The sequence below is a fragment of the Entelurus aequoreus genome, linkage group LG02 (genome assembly GCF_033978785.1).
Source record: "Entelurus aequoreus isolate RoL-2023_Sb linkage group LG02, RoL_Eaeq_v1.1, whole genome shotgun sequence".
Lineage (NCBI taxonomy): Eukaryota > Metazoa > Chordata > Actinopteri > Syngnathiformes > Syngnathidae > Entelurus > Entelurus aequoreus.
In genome coordinates, this window is record NC_084732.1 from 40,649,002 (window position 1) to 40,671,346 (window position 22,345).

At 40.8% G+C, this 22,345-nt stretch overlaps 1 protein-coding gene across 5 annotated transcripts in view; it reads left to right on the top strand.

Annotated features, from left to right (window-relative positions):
- ppfibp2a (PPFIA binding protein 2a) overlaps positions 1-1,165 on the top strand; it is a 52,813-nt gene extending 51,648 nt beyond the window's left edge. For 2 of the 5 annotated variants that reach the window (XM_062026792.1, XM_062026801.1), the window contains exon 22: positions 1-1,165. This exon is cut by the window's left edge and continues 12 nt beyond it. In XM_062026792.1, coding sequence (XP_061882776.1) covers positions 1-213 — 213 coding nt within the window. In that variant the 3' untranslated portion in view covers positions 214-1,165. The other 3 variants (XM_062026818.1, XM_062026826.1, XM_062026810.1) reach the window with 2 other exon arrangements.
- Positions 1,166-22,345: the final 21,180 nt, after the last annotated feature.

The following is a 22,345-nucleotide window of genomic DNA, read 5'->3' on the forward strand; positions in this document are numbered from 1 at the left end:
GGCTTCACCCAGTTCAGCCACCTCAGGAAAAGGAAACCTGACGAATCAGCAGACTACATCTGCCCAATAGAGGGAGGAGCTCTCAGCTTCAAAGGAGTTTCTCGTCTGCCCTCCGCAGCTCTCCGGGACATCAGCCCCAACTTGGACAGACAGCCCAAAAAGCAGGAGCAGAGTGAGGGAAACACGTGGCTGACCCCCACTAACAGCCACTAAAAATGAAGACATGCGCTCTAAAAGAGCTTTTTGATGATGATCTGGAATCCAAAAATTGTATTTATGACTTCCATCGTTTTTGAAGGAGTGATGAAAGTGTGAATTGTTAAAGGGGCTGTTTGCAAACTTTACGCCGCTGCCTAGAGGGCGCTAACTTTCTAAAGTGTTGTAAGCATTACAGTATATCCTGCCCTTGTAGACTTCAAGCATGTAAACCATACTTGCCAACCTTGAGACCTCCAATATTGGGAGGTGGGGGCCGTAGTTTACATTGTAAACTACGGCCCACATAATTTGCGTCGATGCTTTTATGTACACTATGTGCATGCGCTGCACATAGTGATGTATTTTGAAACGATTTAACTTTGAGCAGGTTGCAGGCAGCCCCTTTAAGTGAAAGCTGCTCTTTGCATTCCTTTTGCAGTTATTCCAAGGCTTTCCTTTTGCCTCTTTGTAGGAGTGCATCTGTAGGATCTACAGTATATCTACAGAGATGAAATGGTGCTCTTTTATGATACAGTAGCGGATTCAACGCAACACTTTAACATAATGACAGTCACTTTTTTTTAATCACATTGTCACATAATCTTCAACTCATAACTTTTTTAATTTCACAGTTTCAAAGGTCTTGCCCAAATCACATAGATATCCTTACCTCATGTACCTTCTTCATATATTTACTGCTGTAAATAATAAATTATTGCAATAATGTTGCGTTGGTGCCCAAAGTGGGTGTTGCAGTTTTGCTTGAATTTTTGTTGTTAAATTCTGTGCAGCACACAATTATTCGGATGCTTGCTGTTTACATGCACAAGAAATGAAAAAGCAAGGTCAGACGTAAATGATGTTGACGGTTGATTGATTGATTGATATAATTCGTTTGATAGGGATACAACGGGGGATCAGAAGTTCTTTTACACGAAACTAATCCAAGCATGCCTTTAGTGTACTTGCAAACACTTTTCTCACTAAGTTGGAATAATAAAATGAAGCGGAATGTTTTGGCACGATAGAAGACTTTTATTGTTAACAAATGTAACTGCATTTTAAAGATGTCACATTCACGAATGAATGGAGTCTTTTGAATGCTTCTTTTAAGTGAACGATTAGAACCAATTCACAGTTACAAACCGTTCCTTTGCAAGATGTTTTTAATGCACATTTTTTAAGTGCCTCTAGAAACAAGTCATTTTGAGAGGCAACGTTGTTAAGATGCAAATGAACCCCTCCTCACACTGACTGAACCTTCATCCCCGTCCCAACGGCCATATTTGTAGTTTGAGAGAGAAGCTTCCCGCAAGAAAACATATCTTATTCTAAGTTATTCAACTTTTGAACTGCAACATACATTTTAACAGAGACAGATTTTATCATCCAAACGTGTGTACGAGGCTGAGGCAGAGCCGGAACAAAAAAGAACCGAAGAAGAAAATTCAGAAAAAAAGCTTGAAATCAAAGCATCTCAAAGGTTTGTATTGTGATTGCCGCCCCACAAATTTTAATCCTTAATAGTTTTTAGGCTAATCATTCTTTATTTTCCGGAAGGTTGATGAAGCTGTTGTCCTAAATTACAAGGCTAAACTACAAGCTAGACTACAAACCGAGCTAACATTGCTTTACGTATCGTTCAAACATTTGTGTTTTGTTGTCTCCTCCATTGCCATTATTAGTAAGCACTGATTCTGCCATTAAACGTAGCTTTTGGAAAAATCCATCTTTATATTGCTGCAGGTTTGTGAAGCTGGAATCTTGAAAGTGGGCCAATCAAAAAAGTTAGGTGTGCACTTTTTAGTTCTTCGGATGGGACTGGAGATGTGTAGGCACCTGTGTTGGGTAATACAATCAATAACGGAGCATTTTTGTTCTTTGGGTCGTACCTTGGGCATGCTGTCGAGCGGACTACAAACGCTCAAACCTAAATTAAAAATGGCGGATTTGCGCAAAGATTATATATTGATAATCCCCTGAAGTCATTGTTGTGAAAAGCGTCACAGGTTGTGCAAATTATTAACGGCTCGTTTAGTGGAAGTATGACAGAAGGCCAGATTATTTTATAAATATCTCCGTAATAGCTTTGATTTCACATCGCAAATCCCAAATACACAAAATCACGTACCAACAGGTAAGAAACGATAATTTTCCATTATAGGGCACCTATGATTATTCTAACTGATGAGCGGCTAAAATATTATTTGTAAGTATTATACATTTTATTATTGTGTTTATTATTTACCGCAAGTGTGTAACACTAATCAAATGGTATACCGTATTAATAGACATGTTAATTTTAACTTGAAGTTGTATACATGCTCAGAAAAAGAGGTACGATACAAAAACATTTCTGAAGAATGTTCTCTCAAAAGTGTACAGTAGAGGCCAAAAGTTTGGACACACCTCATTCAATGCGTTTTCTTTATTTTCATAAATATTTACGTTGAAGATTGTCAGTGAAGGCATCAAAACTACAGTATGAATGAACACGTGGAGTTATGTACTTAACAAAAAAAGGGGAAATAACTGGAAACATGTTTTATATTCTAGTTTCTTCAAAATAGCCACCCTTTGCTCTGATTACTTTTTCGCACACTCTTGGCATTCTCTCGATGAGCTTCAAGCACACCTGTGAAGTGAAAAACATTTCAGGTGACTACCTCTTTAAGCTCATCGAGAGAATGCCAAGAGTGTGCGAAAAAGTAATCAGAGCAAAGGGTGGCTATTTTGAAGGAACTAGAATACAAGACATGTATTCAGTTATTTCCCCTTTTTTTGTTAAGTACATAACTCCACATGTGTTCATTCACAGTTGTGATGCCTTCACTGGCAATCTTCAATGTAAATAGTCATGAAAATAAAGAAAACGCATTGAATGAGAAGGTGTGTCCAAACTTTTGGCCTGTACTGTATATGTTTATTCTACTATAAAGTGTACAAGGTGAATAAGTATACCATTTCAACCCCAAGAGTACCTGTTGCATTAAAACATTTAACTCATTGACAATACCTAATAAATCCTATTTTTAAAAGGACATACTAATAGTATAATTATAGCAAAGGCATCTCGAGCCATTATTATTAATCATATTAATAATAATATTAATAATAATAGTGATAATGCATTTCTGTTATTAGCATTTTGCCAGCATTTATATTCTATTAACTTTCATTCATCGTTTTAACATAATCTTGCTTTATTGTCAATTTTATCCTTCAAGATTCCACTTGTTGTGTATTGAGCGATTATTCTCTTTAACTATGGCTTCAAGCACACATTTACAGTACATCATCCTGACACTATCAGCTATTTAAGAGGTTCTTGCTGCATGAAGCACTTTGTGATTGTGTATATTGTAATACAAAAAAAGTCCATGCAAACCCACAATCTTGTATTGCTAAGAGTTTGTTGAACAAAATACTGCATTTTAAAAATCAAGGTCGTCCTTATTCAACCAGCAGATGCCAGTGTTGCCTGTGGATATTAGCCTGCAGCATTAACGTCAAGCAGTGAACTTACAGAGCTGACCAAAAATGTCACATTTGATGTTGTTTTTCACTGATACTGGAACATGGGGCCACTCAAGGGCTTTTTTATCATTTACACAATCCGAGAAGGTGCTAAACTGCAGTTTTACACCCATATTAATATACACTACTAATACTTCATGTTAATGCTGCATTGGTTTTATTTCTATGCATGTGTTAAGAAATGCTGCCATTGTTTATAATAGTGATACTGGTCTAATTTCACTAATGTGACTCAGCCCCCACTAGCTGACATCTTAACAGCCATTATTTGTGTCGGCCTCTCTCATAACACTTAGCAGTAAATTGCCCCGTGCACGAGACGGCGCTATGAGTGACATTCTACCTTGCAGTATGATATCTATTGTCTTAATTAAGTGAAAGCGATTGTGGCATTTATTGTTTTCTAAGGCACTCGCTAATGGCAATGTGAGGGAGCGGAGTAAATCATGACGTTTTACAATACATAAATATTTCGCAAAGCATTTGCTAATGATTACACATTAGCCTCTGTTGTGACTGTCAATCCACGGGGATAAATCAGGAATACAATCCCTGCAATGCGCTCCAGCCGACTGCTGTATCAGTCCAGCGCTAAATTAAAGTGAAGCGGAAAGTGAAGCATTGCGTGAAAAGGGGTATCAGTTCTGAATGTGTTGAACCTTTCAGTCGCCGCCCTGCATGCATGATCTATGGACTCACTCAGATGTCTTAAGTGGAGCGTAATCATTTTTTTCAATGATGTCACCGCTTGTTCTTGTCATTAACTTGCCACCAGCTTGCCACTTTGAGGAACATATTCCACGGAAGGGCAATGCATGTGTTGCAGACTCCCCATCCAGACACTAAAGCCGGATCTCTCCGCCCAGCACACCAGTTTGTTCTGACAGGCCCGCCACAACGATGACGGCCGTCAGCCTGACGAGGCCGGGCGGCGTGCGAGCCCACCCCTGACCCTGACCAACCGTCAAAAGGAGCAGTCGGACGTCAGCGCGGACCTTTTTCTGCCCCGTCGAACCTCAGCCCGGCCACTTTTACTATTGTGTCTATGGATCACATAGAAATGGTTTGCAATAGATAATCAATGATTAAGGGACTATAAATCTAATTGAAATAAATGATCTGGAGTGCTAGGCGTGCCCTTGCTGTCGTGCTGAGTAATGAGGGTTATTCACACATTTGAGGAGCCTCGCACCCTCGCAAAGATGGAGGATTAGGCCCTCATGTTTGTTAATAGACTGCAAGATGAGATGAAATGCTTGTTATGTTACAGAATTATAGTAAATCCATATTGAAGACCTCTTAAAGTGATGTGTTTCCAATCAGCGTTAACAGAAAAGTCAGCCATATTTGCTGCAGTTCTACGAACTGAAAAGTCTGAATAAAATGTTATTCCAAACAAAGTCTGCTTATTAGAATATAAAATAATGTTGTGTTAAGATGTCAACATTCCCACAGGCATAAAAAAAGGTATTTTGTAATATTAATGTTCAGTGGCGTCGCACCACATTCAGTGCCCCCATACACATGACTTTTAAAGGACCCCTCATCCCACCCTAAACCTAAATCCCCGCCACATGCACCTACACTTGGTATGTTTACATGCACATGTAACACCCTTAACGGGGTTTTATACTTTTTAAAAGATGGAAGCTACATATCTAGAAAATAGCTACATAAATAATTTGTTTTTGTTTTTTAAAAAGTACCTTTTTTCTTTGCAAAAAAATTGCCCAAAAATGTAAACATAAATCCTGTGGTTGATTATAAATTTGTCACTTTTTCCTTTACTTCAGAGTGTAAAGCAGATATGAGCTGATACACACGGGATTGTCTTCAGTGGTTAATACAAATAATACTAATACATCATTATGATAAAAGGTAGTGCATCTCCTGGGATTTACGTCCCCCCCTGTCTTTAAAAACTAGTGACACCTCTTTTATAACGTTAATCGAGGGTCCTTGACCCCACCACAGTTATGGATAATAAGATGCAAGCGTAAAACTTATGCATAACTTTCTCCTATCCTGCCACAGATAGATTTATGATATTTTTACCTTTCTTCTATCACCTCATCTTTGTTCCAAAATGTTGGTGCTGTGTGTAAATGCCTAAAAGGTGAGCTTGGATGACGTTATGGCATCCATGTTGAGTGAAGGTGAGCTTTACTCAGGTGGGACGAATCGCTTTGTATTTTTGATCGGGGCTGTAGGTAGTCTTAGACGTTCTTAATTTGATTCAAGCAACCTTAATTTATTATTTATTAAAATGTCAAAGCTATATTAATTTAACAATATCATTCATGGTGTTTTTTTTTAAATAACTTATGAACAGAAAAAAAAATCTTAAAACTTTACAAAAGCACTTCTGTGTTGGGGGCCTTGGTACAACATCCCTCCACTTCCACGCCACTGTTCATATTTATTATGTTTTTCAATTTTGACTCTTATTCTATTACTATTTTTGAAGCAGTATTTTTTCTGCCCTAACACTCCATTGAAAAGTTGTAGCTCTACAAGTGAAGCAATAAAAAAAGGTAGCAATGACAGGCCTTCGGGAGCATACAGCGTGCACAGCTGAAGCCTCCACCGGTTGTTACTGGGCTGCCAAAACTATCAGAAAAGTGCTGAAACACAAAACAGTGTGGATGTCAAATGAAAGGAAGCTATTTGGTTTCCTGGGGGCATCATCACGGGTGATCAAGACTGACATGCATCACCAGAGGCTTTCATGTCCAATGAGAGCACCTGTCTGACTCTCTGAAAGTGGACAGAGGCATGCCATTGCAAATCACATTTCATAGAAAGACACCGCCAAGCCTCAGTGGACACGGCCGCTTTATATGGCGATATAACTGGGATGGTGCTGGAACAAACTCCTTTTTAGCAGTTTACAGAAATGCAGGTTATATGTGTTGCCGTTTTCAGGCAAATTAAAGCAGCAAAGATTGAAAGCTTGAAATCACTTGGGATTAATGTGAACTGGACGCACACACAGTGAATGTAAAACAGGAGTAGTTGGATAAAAAGTGCCAGCTTAGTGAAAAAGCATACATGTGTTCATGCACTGAATGATCATCAGTCCAACAGTAAATATATATATATATTAGGGCTGCTAATCTTTGGGTGTCCCACGATTCGATTCAATATCGATTTTTGGGGTCACAATTCGATTATAAATCGATTTTTTCGATTCAACGTGATTCTCGATTCAAAAAAGATATTTTTCCGATTCAAAACAATTCTCTATTCATTCAATACATAGGATTTCAGCAGGATCTACCCCAGTCTGCTGACATGCAAGCAGAGTAGTAGATTTTTTTAAAAAGCTTTTATAATTGTAAAGGACAATGTATTATCAACTGATTGCGATAATGTAAATTTGTTTTAACTATGAAATGAACCAAAAATATGACTTATTTTATCTTTGTGAAAATATTAGACACAATGTTTTATCTAGCTTATGAGATGCGATGCAAGTGTAAGCCACTGTGACACTATTGTTCATTTTTATTTTAATTGTTTTTATAAATGTCTAATGATAATGTCAATGAGGGATTTTTAATCACTGCTGTGTTGAAATTGTAACTAATATTGATAATGTTGTTGATAATATTAATTTTTGTTTCACTACTGGATTTTTCTGTGTCGTGTTTGTGTCTCCTCTCAATTGCTCTGTTTATTGCTGTTCTGAGTGTTGCTGGGTCGGGTTTGGTTTTGGAATTGGATTGCATTGTTATGGTATTGCTGTGTATTATTTTGTTGGATTGATTAATAAAATAAAAAATAAAAAAAATAAAATGAATAAATTAAAAAAAAAAAAAAAAAACGATTTTTGAAAAATGAGAATCGATACTGAATCGTACAATGTGAGAATCGCGATTTGAATTTGAATCGATTTTTTACCACACCCCTAATATATATATATATATATATATATATATATATATATATATATATATATATATATATATATATATATATATATATATATATATATATATATATATATATATATATATATATATATACAGTATATACAAACCCCGTTTCCATATGAGTTGGGAAATTGTGTTAGATGTAAATATAAACGGAATACAATGATTTGCAAATCCTTTTCAACCCATATTCAATTGAATGCACTACAAAGACAAGATATTTGATGTTCAAACTCATAAACTTTATTTATTTTTTGCAAATAATAATTAACTTAGAATTTCAAGGCTGCAACACGTGCCAAAGTAGTTGGGAAAAGGCATGTTCACCACTGTGTTACATGGCCTTTCCTTTTAACAAAACTCAGTAAACGTTTGGGAACTGAGGAGACACATTTTTTAAGCTTCTTAGGTGGAATTCTTTACCATTCTTGCTTGATGTACAGCTTAAGTTTTTCAACAGTCCGGGGGTCTCCGTTGTGGTATTTTAGGCGTCATAATGCGCCACACATTTTCAATGGGAGACAGGTCTGGACTACAGGCAGGCCAGTCTAGTACCCGCACTCTTTTACTATGAAGCCACGTTGATGTAACACGTGGCTTGGCATTGTCTTGCTGAAATAAGCAGGGGCGTCCATGGTAACGTTGCTTGGATGGCAACATATGTTGCTCCAAAACCTGTATGTACCTTTCAGCATTAATGGTGCCTTCACAGATGTGTAATTTACCCATGTCTTTGGCACTAATACACCCCCATACCATCACAGATGCTGGCTTTTCAACTTTGCGCCTATAACAATCCGGATGGTTCTTTTCCTCTTTGGTCCAGAGGACACAACATTGTTTCCAGAAACAATTTGAAATGTGGACTCGTCAGACCACAGAACACTTTTCCACTTTGTATCAGTCCATCTTAGATGAGCTCAGGCCCAACGAAGCCGACAACGTTTCTGGGTGTTGTTGATAAACGGTTTTCGCCTTGCATAGGAGAGTTTTAACTTGCACTTACAGATGTAGCGACCAACTGTAGTTACTGACAGTGGGTTTCTGAAGTGTTCCTGAGCCCATGTGGTGATATCCTTTACACACTGATGTCGCTTGTTGATGCAGTACAGCCTGAGGGATCGAAGGTCACAGGCTTAGCTTCTTACGTGCAGTGATTTCTCCAGATGATCTGAACCCTTTGATGATATTACGGACCGTAGATGGTGAAATCCCTAAATTCCTTGCAATAGCTGGTTGAGAAAGGTTTTTCTTAAACTGTTCAACAATTTGCTCACGCATTTGTTGACAAAGTGGTGACCCTCGCCCCATCTTTGTTTGTGAATGACTGAGCATTTCATGGAATCTACTTTTATACCCAATCATGGCACCCACCTGTTCCCAATTTGCCTGTTCACCTGTGGGATGTTCCAAATCCGAATCCGAATCAGAATCAGAATAGTTTAATTGCCATTGTTTGAGAACGGGTTCACAAACTAGGAATTTTTCTTGGTGCAAACGTGCGACATAAAACACATAAAACACATATTTGGTAATAAAAAGAGCTGTGACTGAGCTATCAGATAGACTTAGAAGGGATTCAAGGAATTCAAGGAGCTGCTGTTAGGAGTTATTGCTCATTTGCCTGATGGCCGAGGGGAAAAAACTGTTCAGGTGGCGGGAGGTGTGGGTCTGGATGGAGCGTAGTCTCCTGCCTGAGGGGAGAGGGGAGAATAGTGTGTGTCCAGGGTGAGAAGAGTCAGCTGTGATCCGACCCACACGCCTCCTTGTCCTGGAGGAGAACAAGTCCTGGAGGGATGGGAGCTTGCAGCCAATCACCTTCTCAGCAGCACGTACGATGCGCTGCAGTCTATTCTTATCCTGGACTGTGGCGCCGGGGAACCACACTGTGATGGAGGAGGTCAGGATGGACTCTATGATGGCTGAGTAAAACTGCACCAGCATCTCGGTCGGCACCTTAAGTTTCCTCAGCTGCCGCAGGAAGTACATCCTCTGCTGGGCCTTCTTGATGAGTGAGCTGATGGTCAGCTCCCACTTGAGGTCCTGGGTGATGGTGGTGCCCAAGAAACGGAAGGAGTCCACAATGGGGACGGGGGTGGGAGAGTCAATCAGGGTGAGGGGGGATGGTGGGGCTGTGACTTTCCTGAAGTCCATGATCATCTCCACTGTTTTCTGGGCGTTCAGCTCCAGGTTGTTGAGGCTGCACCAGGACGTCAGCCGGTCCACCTCTCTCCTGTAGGCGGACTCATCGCCATACGAGATGAGCCCGATGAGGGTGGTGTCATCCGCAAACTTGAGCAGTTTTACGGATTGGTGACTGGAGGTGCAGCAGTTTGTGTACAGGGAGAAGAGCCAGGGGGAAAGTACACAGCCAGTGTTCGTGGTTCGACAGTCCGAGACAATCTTCCCCAGCTGCACGTGCTGTCTTCTGTCCGTCAGGAAGTCATTGATCCAACTGCAGAAGGAGTCGGGCACGCTGAGCTGGTAGAGCTTGTCTCGTAGCAGTCCAGGGAGGATGGTGTTGAAGGCAGAGCTGAAGTCCACAAACAGGATCCTAGCGTAGGTTCCTGGGGAGTCCAGATGCTCCAGGATGAAGTGGAGGGCCAGGTTCACTGCATCATCCACAGACCTGTTGGCTCTGTAGGCGAACTGCAGTGGGTCCAGGAGGGGGGCGGTGATGTCCTTGAGGTGGGGCAGGACCAAGCGCTCAAAGGACTTCATGACCACAGACGTCAGCGCGACCGGCCTGTAGTCATTTAGTCCTGTGATCCGTGTTTTCTTGGGGACAGGGACAATGGTAGATAATCAAATAAGTGTTTGATGAGCATTCCTCAACTTTATCAGTATTTATTGCAACATTCCCAACTTCTTTGTCACGTGTTGCTGGCATCAAATTCTAAAGTTAATGATTATTTGCAAAAAAAAAAAAGTTTATCAGTTTGAACATGAAATATGTTGTCTTTATAGCATATTCAACTGAATATGGGTTGAAAATGACTTGAAAATCATTGTACTCCGTTTATATTTACATCTAACACAATTTCCCAACTCATATGGAAACAGGGTTTGTATATATATATATATATATATATATATATATATATATATATATATATATATATATATATATATATATATATATATATATATATATATATATATATATATATATATATATCAGTGACGTGCGGTGAGGTTTATGGCTGGTGAGGCACTGACTTCATCACAGTCAGATTTACAAACATATGAACCCTAAAGAGTATTTTTCACCATTTGATTGGCAGCAGTTTACGGGTTGTGTTTAAAAGCTCATACCAGCATTCTTCCCTGCTTGGCACTCAGCATTAAGGGTTGGAATTGGGGGTTAAATCACCAAAATTATCGCCGCTGCTGCCCACTGCTCCCCTCACCTCCCAGGGGGTGATCAAGGGGATGGGTCAAATGCAGAGGACAAATTTCATTACACCTAGTGTGTGTGTGACAATCATTGGTACTTTAACTTAACTTTAACTTTACACATACAAACTGTAGCACACAAAAAAGCACATTTAATACAATTTTTTTTATTATGTTCTTACCTTTACTTATAAATGAAGTCCATGCGCCGCTGCTGGGCTGGTTAATGCACCCCCGCCGTAGAATGCACCCCCTGACGGGAGTGTTATATCAACTAAAGCCCACACTTAAACTTTCCACGTGCAAGATTGAATCTTTTAAAAAAAGTTATTTAATAAGAAGCCAAAAAGTGCAAAAACAATAATGTTCGTGTTGGAGGAGTTGTGAATGACTGAAATATGAAATCCGTGCTGTGGTCTGCAGGTGTACCTAATGTTGTGGCCCAGCAGTTATTCACAACTCCTCCAACACGAACATTATTGTTTTTGTACTTTTTGGCTTCTTATTACATAACTTTTTTAAATAGATTCAATCTTGCACATGGAAAGTTTAAGTGTGGGCTTTAGTTGATATAACACTCCCGTCAGCGGGTGCATTCTACGGCGGGGGTGCATTATCCACCAGGAGGCGGGATTACTGCGAGCCTCAGCCAGTGCGTCTTCGCAGCAGTTTTATGATTGCTCAGCACAAGAAATACGTTACACACATACAGTTGTTGCCAAAATACACTGTACATTATATAACTCAGCTAACTAAACTATGGAAATGTATAATATAATTCATATAGCAATACGGTCTCACTGCACAGCAGGCCAGCAGTTAGCCGAATCCGCAATACATGGTGAGGCTCAACGAAGTGACGTGCCTCAACTGGCTGCTAAACAACAAGTGTCTTCTCAGTATTTGAACAGCAAATGTGAAAATTCAGCGATTTTGAATAAAAATAATCTAAAACTGGTGAAGTTAAATGTAAAATAACTTTATAGTATAATCACTGGATTATACTACAAAGTTTTACATTTTTTTTCTTTCCATGATGGCACGTGAGGCCCCGCCTCACCTGCCTCCCCTGACTGCACGTCACTGATATGTATATATACAGTGGGGCAAAAAAGTATTTAGTCAGCCACCCATTGATTGTCAATAGGTGGCTGACTAAATACTTTTTTGCCCCACTGTATATATATATATATATATATATATATATATATATATATATATATATATATATATATATATATATATATGTGTGTATATATATATATATATATATATATATATATATATATATATATATATATATATATATATATATATATATATATATATATATATATATATATATATATATATATATACATATATATAAACCACAGCAGATTTAATTTACCCTAAAAAATTCATTTTCTATGTTGACCTCCTTAGGGGTAACGAGTGAGATGCAGCCTATCCCAGATGACTCTGGGTGAGGAGTGGGGGACGCCAGTCCTTTACCGGGAACATATAAACAAAAAAACACCCATATTTGCACCTGTGGACAATTTAGTATGCAATTAACCTAACTTGTTTCTGGAATGTGGGAGGAAGCTACAATACCCAAAATGATTACACTTGATTGTTTCAAAGTAAAATCAATCAATACAAAAAAAAAAATGTTTTAATGCCTTGTACTACAATCCTGTGAACGTCAACACAAGCAACTCAGTCTTGAGATTAGTATCCTTTCTTGCTTGTAAGTGGGCAAAGATCCCGGTATGTAAACACAGATGATGGCCGCCCGCTTCATTCTGCTGGAGGGTATGAGAATGTATGAGTCCCATCTTGGACTTTCACAAATCACATTGAAGGCCACACTTGGAGTACAACCAGAAGTACAGTACTCTACTTGGATTGCAGCCAGTGTTGATTTGTTTTGTTTTGAATTTATTTTCTGTTTGTATGGGTGATTCCTGGCTGCGGTACTGTGGACTTCTTTGTCTATGAGGAAATAATAAGTGGTCTAGGGCTGGTGGCAATGAAAGATTTGATGCAACCTTACTTTTTTGCCAAGTCTAACAGTGCAGCAAGTACACAACATTCTTTTAACTGGAGTTACTTTTAGCTCACAACTACCACACATGGAGGAGTCTCGTATTGCACATCTTAGTCCATTCACTGCTGTACTCTGTTAGTATTGGATAGGATAGAATAAACTTTATTCACGCCACAATGGGGAAATTATGAGGTTGCAGCGCAGATACAAAAAAAGTCCACCAAAAGTGTCATGAAAACAAGAGGGAAACATCAAAGAACACAAGGTACATAAAATACATTAAAAGGGCACAGAGCTGATGCAACCAGCTGCCACTTAAGCGGCACCATTTCTACATATAGCTACAGAAGTAAATAACAATGAAAAAAAACAAAAAAATGAACAATAAATATTACATATTGTGCACTTATCATTGCACCATGCGTAGACAAACAACCAAGGAAAAAAACATCCATATACACCGCAGTGAGCTCTGTGGTGCTCCACGCCATCCAGAGCAGCAAATCCAGAGATAGAAACAGACCCAACAAAGCATCCTAGGCTGGCCACTAGCTCTCAGCCAATGTCCAGTCAGCACGGATGAGCGAGAATCAGTCCAGGGAGACCGAAGTGTCTGATACATGCTCATGTAGCTCTGCGTGACGTGAACTCACAACCATCCGATTGAGAGGAGACGAGTGCTAGCCAAAAGGCTAAAAGCCCAAGCTGCTAATCCAGCAGCTAGGACACTATTTGAAGCAGTCAGGGAGTGAGGTTTACCAACGTACATCTGGCACAGCCAGTCCGACTGGCCCCCGTTACACTGATTCAGCCAGGGCTTTGTGAAGCTCGCCCATCCCAATGCTCAATGCTTGCTTTGCAGCCCCTTCGCAGACCAGCAGCAGGTTTACGGTGCAAACATGGCCAAAAGGCTCCCCCAAAGCAGTCTACAAAAAAAGCATCAAAAAGCTCCGCAGAAGTCACAAAAGTTCCACCGCTTGTTGCGCAGTCCCGAAGGGGCCCGAACCAAAAGGCGAAATATACATGAAAACAAGAAGGAAACATCCAGGACACAAATGACACACGAGAGCACAGAGCTCCTTCAACCAGCAGCCACCATAGTGGCGCCATCTTGAAAATTTTTAAAAAAAAAATAGGTTCAGTAATAAAGCAGACACATTTTAGCTTGTAGCTAAATCAGGCATTTTGTCCTCCTACTAAAATCCCAATTATTTGGTCTCTCTCTTTCACTTTTGTTTTTTCCTTGTGAGGGTTTTCCACCGCGAATCAATCACTGGTTTTGGTTTACTTTTTACTGTATGCAACTTCTCACGTAAACCTGGCCAGGAATCAAATCCATGCCCTCTGCCATGAAAGGCACACGTGTATACCAATACACCACCCGTGATCTATTTTCTGCAACGTTAACTCACCTCTATTTAATAAGTTATAATAGAAATTAAAATAATCAACAACATTGATTTTAATGCCTTGTCCTTTTTTTCTGGTGTTGCTTTACAACAAAAACAAACAAATACCGTATTTTTTGGAGTGTAGCGCACACCCACTATTACGGTGTCTGTAACACGGCAGTAAAACGGATGATCGAATAAAACAGAAGTCATCGTCATTGACCTATTAGCTGTGGAAGCTAGCTTTCCAATCAGCTAAACAGACTCAACAGGTCCACAGTGACGTTTTGGTGAATTTACTGAGGAATTTGTGAAACTGGAACAATAACAAAATAATGCCATTATAAGGTAATAATACTAACACAGACACCTTTTAGTATAATAGCTAATGCTAACAGCGCTAGCCTCATTACATTACATCACACATTGGACGGGTTAGTAAGTAAAAATTGTTTTAGGTTGATTGTAAAACTTACAAAAGTTGCTTGGAGTGAGGAATCAAGAATCCTTCGGAGCAGAAACCTTATGGAGGGTTTTACTTTCGGTTCAAGGCATTCAAACAGGAAGTACATGTTCAATCTGCAACCCCTGCAGTGAGCAAACTCGTCCAAAAGATACCATAGCAAACACAATAACACACCATTTCTGCGTCTCTGCTTGGGTTTAATGAAAACTACACTGTAAAAAAAAATCCTATTTTTATGGTTAATTTACTCTAAATTTCTACTGTAATTTTTCAATTTTTTTAAAATAGTTTATGAAACTGTAGAATTGAAGACTTTATTTGTAAATAAACAATCCGCCTGTTATTTTAAGTAATATGCCAGTAATGACAAACTATGTATATTTCTATTTTTTTTTACAGAAAAATACCAAATTAATTATAAATAGCATTTTCTGTTTTCTTAAATTACTTTCAAATTCATGTACAATTACAGTAATTATCTTTCATTAAATATGTAGCTTGTTATATAAAAGTATATGTCCTTACTAACAATCTAACACAGGGGTGTCAAACTCAAATACAGAGTGGGCCAAAATGTAAAACTGAACAAAGCCGCGGGCCAAGGTTGAACAAATTAACCTTTAACGTACTCTACGAGCTATCGTCACGTCCGCTTTTCATCCATTCTAACATCGTTCAGACCCAGTCACAAGATATGTGCGGCTTCTGTACACACACGCGAGCGAATGCAACGCATACTTCATCAACAGCGATACAGGTTACACTGAGGGTGCCAGTATAAAAAACTTTAACACTGTTAGAAATATACGCCACACTGTGAATCCACACCAAACAAGAATGACAAACACATTTCGGGAGAACATCCGCACCGTAACACAACATAAACACAACAGAACAAATACCCAGAATCCTTTGCAGCACTAACTCTTCCGGGACGCTACAAAATACACCCCTGCTACCACCAAACCTCCCCCCCCCCCCCCCCCCACACACACACCTTGTAGCGTCCCTGAAGAGTTAGTGCTGCAAAGGGTTCTGGTTTGGTGTGGATTCACAGTGTGGCGTATATTTCTAACAGTGTTAAAGTTTTTTTATTCATCTACCCTCAGTGTAACCTGTATCGCTGTTGATAAAGTATGCATTGCATTCTAATGTGTGTGCGTGCGTGCAGAAGCCGCACATGTTATGTGACTGGGCCAGCACTCGTTTGGCTGGCTGGTGGGTGTGCGGGCGTTTGGAAGACTCCCGGGAGGATCGGCAGGCCAGCTTTAGTGTTAATTTGGCCCGTGGGCCAGAGTTTGACACCCATGCTGTAGAATAAAGGTATTTTTCTGCAGAACTGTTTGCATCGTCACTTTATTAAAGGTGGTTGATCTTAACAATTCAGAAAAAATCTGTAAAATAATGGTATTTTTCTGTGGAACTGCCAGCATTGTCACTTCATGAAAGGTGTTTGATCGTAATAATTTAGAAAAACTCTGTAGAATAAAAGTATTTTTCTGCAGAACTGTTTGCATTGTCACTTTATTAAAGGTGGTTGATCTTAATAATTTAGTAAAAATATGTAAAATGTAGATATTTTTCCGCAAAACGTTTTATGAAAATGTCTGTAAATATAATGTTTTTGATCATTATTTGGTTTACAATATTTTACTTTAATTTTATGGTTTTCGTTTGGCAGCCATAGCTGCCAGTAGATGACCGTTTTTTTTACATAATTTTTTTTTACAGTGTATTGAACACAAAACATTATTGCCATTAGCGAACAAAAATCCATAAATTATTAGCCGCAGGGTTCAAGGCATAGGAAAAAAGTAGTGTCGTATAGTCCAGAATTTGTGGTATTCAATGTCCAAACAACAACAAAATGTCAGCATTCGTCAAACTGTTGAAACACTGCACTTCTTCTTTTGTTGAGATCGGCCCTCCTTTATAAATATATGTTGCAAAAAAAAGGATAAGTGGTGGATGGATAAATATTCTAAAATAAGCCAAAGAAGAAGTAAAACATATGTTGCCAATCTTTTGATGCTTGCTGACCTGAGGTCTGGTAAGAAGTCATTGCACTGTCCAGGTTAAGGACAAGAGGAAGATGTTCCTTTTTCCGATCGACTCTAAATTGTTGGTAAAAAATGTTTTAAATAATAATAATACAGGAATAGAACAACAATGAGATACGTACACAAGATAATCCAACGAGTAACAGCCCGATGTTGCTGCGTATGTGTTTGTGTGTATGTGTGAACCTGCAGCAAAGGAGCTGTTTGGCGATACATGAGCTCCTTATCTGGGAAATATTGCATGAAGAAATATGCAGGGAAACAAACCCCAACAGCGATGCTTGATGAAATTAACAGACAAAAAAAGGTCTCTAATAAATAGGCACTTAATTACTGCTTGATTAGCATAATTATGCATGTTAATAGCTTCTCAAATGAATTGCACTTGTCAGGAGGGTGGAAGCATCTGTAGTGGCGGCAGCCTGATACATATTTTCTCCTCTCCAACAGCGTTGTCTAACTCTTCCCCCTTAAGTGTTCACCATTAATCACCGCATACTCCTTTTCCTTTGGAGTAAAAGTTGGCATTTTGGGATAATTGGGCTATTATCATGTGCCTGTCACCTTTACACCGGTGAGCTGCCATCTTTCTTTTGTGTTGGCATTCTAGAAAGATGGAAGAGCATGGATGTGGGGAGCATGGCAGAGAAAGATAAGGTTGGGTAATACAAATAAGCATTATTTAAAGGACCCATAGCGTCCAGATGGCAGACATTTCACAAGAAAGTTTTTGTATTTTTCCTCCAGGAAAATAATTTACGTATTTGGTGGATAACTAACTGTACTTGGAATGCTCCCTTTTTATCCCCAGACTCGATATGCCGCACCGTCTTGGTGTGACTTCATCTACAGAACTGGAGCCCATTTCCGCACATAGACAGTTTGGATAAAGGCATGTAAAGCTATCATTTTGACCACTTTATTGCATGTTTTTGTCGCCATAGGTCATGATTACTTCAAAATAATATGGTTAACATTATGAGCAAAAAATAAATATAAATATGATAATATATAAACACTATACTCTGTGTTTCACTATCTTCAGTGTCTGCCTGTCATGGATATTTTCTTGAGCATTTTATGACTTTTTATTATAATTTTTTTCAACTTTGCATGCCCCTGTTTGTTCCCACTTATGTAAAGCTGCTGGAAATATGTATTTCTCTTGAATATGAATACAATATCTATGTCCTGTCAGCATTTTCATGAGCACAATTAAATTCAACTCAACTTTAACTCCAGTAATAAAACATCAGTAGAAGAGGACGCAAAAATGCTAGTGACTTAGCTTCTTTTTCTTTTTCTTTGCTCCACCACAGAGCTTGTGTCACCTGCTGCGAGTGTGAAGTGCACCTACACTTCTGTGATTACAATATTATTACTATTAAAGGAGACATATTAAGAACAACGTTTCTTACCTGATGGTACATGCTTTTGTGTATTTGGAATTTCCATAAGTCACGAAAATTTGATATCAGACCATAGAGGCATTCTGGAGATATTTAGAGAGCACATTTTACTTCATACAGCCGTCAATTGAGCCCTTTGGAATATGCTCTGACTTGTGACGTTTTCTGACCTGTGACGTCAGTGGCTATCACCATATGTGGCAGAAATGTACCCGATGATCTCTGCGCGAGTCCGCCATTGTAGTCCGATGTAGTCATTATTTTTCTCTATCCTCTTGTTGTGGGGCAGACTGGCTCGTACATGCACATGCATCCTCAGCTGTTGCCATTTTCAATACAAAGTAGCGTTAACTATATTTATATAGCGCTTCCTCTCCATTGACTAAAAGCTCCTTACATTGAGAAACCCATTATCTACATTTAAGTTTACACAAGTGGGCGGCACTGGGAGCATGGTGGAAGTGTCTTGCCCAAGAACACAGCGGCAGTGACTTGGAGGGCAGAAGCTGAATTCAAATGCTTCAGTAGAAGCATTTAAGTCTCATCTTAAAACCCATTTGTATACTCTAGCCTTTAAATAGACCCCCTTTTAGACCAGTTGATCTGCCGTTTCTGTTAGGAATTGGTGAGGTGGATCCCAGGGATGCAGAGACGAAAAGCGTATACAATTGGTCTTCCTTTTATTTAGGAGAAAGCACAAAGTAACAAAACAAAGGCGATGGTGGTAAACACAAAAAACACACCATGTAAAAAACTACTAAGAGAAAAAACACAAAACTAAAAACAGTAGACAAGGCTAGGAAAACATACTTCATGAAAGAAGTAAATAGATAGAGTACAAAATAAAAATGCTAGACAAGGCTAGGAATAATACAGGCAAACCTGAGAAGAATGGTACACAACGAACTAGTGAGTTCTCTGGCACGACCAACAGGTTGCAAGCAGTGACAAAGTTCCGGCGCTCACTGGCCGTCAGCAGCCAGGTTAAGTAGGCTGCTTCTAATCAATCTCAGGTGTGTGCTGCTGCCTTGTGCCAGCTGCACTCCATACTGTGGACGAGAGAGAGATTGAACAGGTGTACAGACAACACATAATTGAGCAATGAATTTCAGATTACCACAGTACCCCCCCTTCAACGGACGCCTCCTGGCGGCCTACCTGGCTTGTCTGGGAATCGAATGTAAAATTCCTTGATCAAATCTTGGTCGATTATAAGCGATCTAAAAATCCATGACCGCTCCTCCGGGCCGTACCCCTCCCAGTCTACCAGGTATTGGAAACCCCTGCCCCTTCTTCTCACATCCAGGATGGTGTTGACTGTAAACGCCGGGTGACCCTCAACCAGCCTGGGTGGAGGAGGTGGTACCTCAGGAGGACCGAGGGGGCTGGATGCGACAGGCTTGATGCGGGACACGTGAAACACAGGATGGCACTTGAGAGATTCAGGAAGACGGAGCTTGACTGCAACGCGGTTGATGATTTTCACAATAGGAAATGGTCCAATAAATCTGGAAGCCAGTTTCCTTGAGTCGGTGGCTAGTGGTAGGTCCCGGGACGATAACCAAATGTCCCAACTGGTAGTGAGGGGCTGGTGTGCGATGGCGGTTGGCTAAAAGTTGGTTCCTGGCCGATGTTCTCTTTAATGCCGTCCTGGTGTTGCGCCAAGCCTGGTGAGCCCGACGCAGGTGTGCAGTTACGGATGGTATGTCAGCGTTGGGTTGGTTAGATGGAAACACTGGCGGCTGGAAACCATAGGCGACGTGAAATGGAGACAGGCCGGTGGCGGAGCTAATGAGGGAATTGTGGGCGTATTCAATCCATGGGAGATTCTCAGACCAGGTTGAGGGTTGCTGATGACAGGTGCACCGGATGGCCGCCTCCAGGTCTTGGTTGGTCCGCTCTGTTTGTCCATTGCTCTGTGGGTGGTAGCCGGAGGATAGGCTAGGGGAGGCCCCCAGATATTTGCAGAATGCCCTCCAGACGGCCGAGGAGAACTGTGGGCCTCTGTCGGATACCACATCAGTGGGGATGCCGTGCAGCCGGAAAGCGTGGAGCACTAGTAGTTGGGCTGTTTCAAGAGCAGAAGGCAGCTTGGGGAGGGCCACGAAGTGGGCCATCTTCGAGAACCGGTCCACAATGGTCAAGACAGTGTCTTTTCCCTCGGAATGGGGGAGCCCCGTGACAAAGTCCACGGCTATGTGTGACCAAGGGCGGGAGGGGATGGGTAATGGGTGTAACAGTCCTGCTGGAGCCTGGTGGGATGCCTTGTTCCGGGCGCAGATCCGACATGCTGCCACAAAAGCCTTTGTATCTGCCAGAATGGATGGCCACCAAAAACGCTGGGAGAGGACAAAACAGGTGCGACGAATACCTGGATGGCAAGCGATCTTCGACCCATGTGCCCAATCCAGAACGCTGGAACGGAGCCGAGGAATCACAAACAACCGACCTGGTGGACAGCCCCGAGGAGATGTGTCTGATTTCAGGGCCTCCAGACTTGCCGCTCGATGTCCCACTGGAGTCCCCCAATGATTTGGGTATGGGGAACAATTGGTACAGGGGATGAATTCTCAAAAGACGGTGAGTAGAGACGGGACAGGGCATCAGGCTTCCCATTCTGAGAGCCAGGTCGGAAGGTGATGATAAAATGAAAACGGGTTAGAAACAGTGCCCACCTGGTCTGGCGAGGGTTCAGTCTCTGCGCGGTCCTTAAGTAGGTCAAGTTCTTGTGGTCCGTGTAGATGATAAACGGTAGCTCCGCCCCTTCCAGCCAATGTCTCCATTCCTGAAGGGCCAAGATGACCGCCAGAAGCTCCCTGTTGCCAATGTCGTAATTCCTCTCCGCAGGGGATAGGCGACGGGAGAAGAAAGCGCAGGGGTGCAACTTCTGGTCGGTGGTAGATTGCTGGGACAGTACGGCCCCTACACCTGAATCAGAAGCGTCTACCTCAACAACAAATTGGAGAGAGCGGTCTGGGTAACAAAGAACCAGAGCTGAAGTAAACAATTTCTTCAACCTCAAGAACGAGGAATTTGCTTCGGGTGTCCATTGGTGTCCATTCAAACGGAACCTTAGTAGATGTTAGCCTCGTAAGTGGCTCAGCGACACGACTAAAATTACGAATAAATCGCCGATAAAAATTAGAGAAGCCCAAGAACCTCTGAAGGTGCTTCTTGGAAACCGGAGTGGGCCAGTCTACCACTGCTTTTACCTTAGCGGGGTCAGGTCTGAGTCTACCCTCCTCTACGATAAAACCTAAGAAGGGAATGGAGGATGAATGAAACTCGCATTTTTCCGCCTTGACGAACAGTTTGTTCTCGAGCAATCGCTGAAGGACCAACCGAACCTGCTGCACATGTTCGTCAAATGTCGAAGAGTAAATTAATATATCGTCCAGGTAAACGAAAAGAAACCGACCTGTCATGTCCCGAAAAATGTCATTAATGAAACCCTGAAACACGCCAGGTGCATTAGTGAGTCCAAAAGGCATTACTAAATACTCAAAATGTCCGAGAGAGGTGTTGAATGCGGTCTTCCATTCGTCCCCCTCTCGGATGCGAACTAGATGGTAAGCGTTGCGTAGATCGAGTTTAGTAAAAAATGTTGCTGACTGTAAGGGCGTAAATGCAGAATCGAGGAGTGGAAGTGGATACTTATTCTTGATAGTAATCTGGTTCAGAGCGCGGTAGTCTATACAAGGCCGTAGGGACTTGTCCTTCTTTTCAACCAAAAAAAAATCCCGCGGCTACAGGTGAGGTTGAAGGGCGAATGAGCCCCGCAGCTATTGATGTGTTTATATATTCTTCTAGTGCTTTAAGTTCGGTGTTTGACACTTTGTACGTACGGGTCGATGGTAAAGCCGCTCCGGCTAGCAAATCGATGCCACAATCGTAGGGTCGGTGGGGGGGAAGAGATAGTGC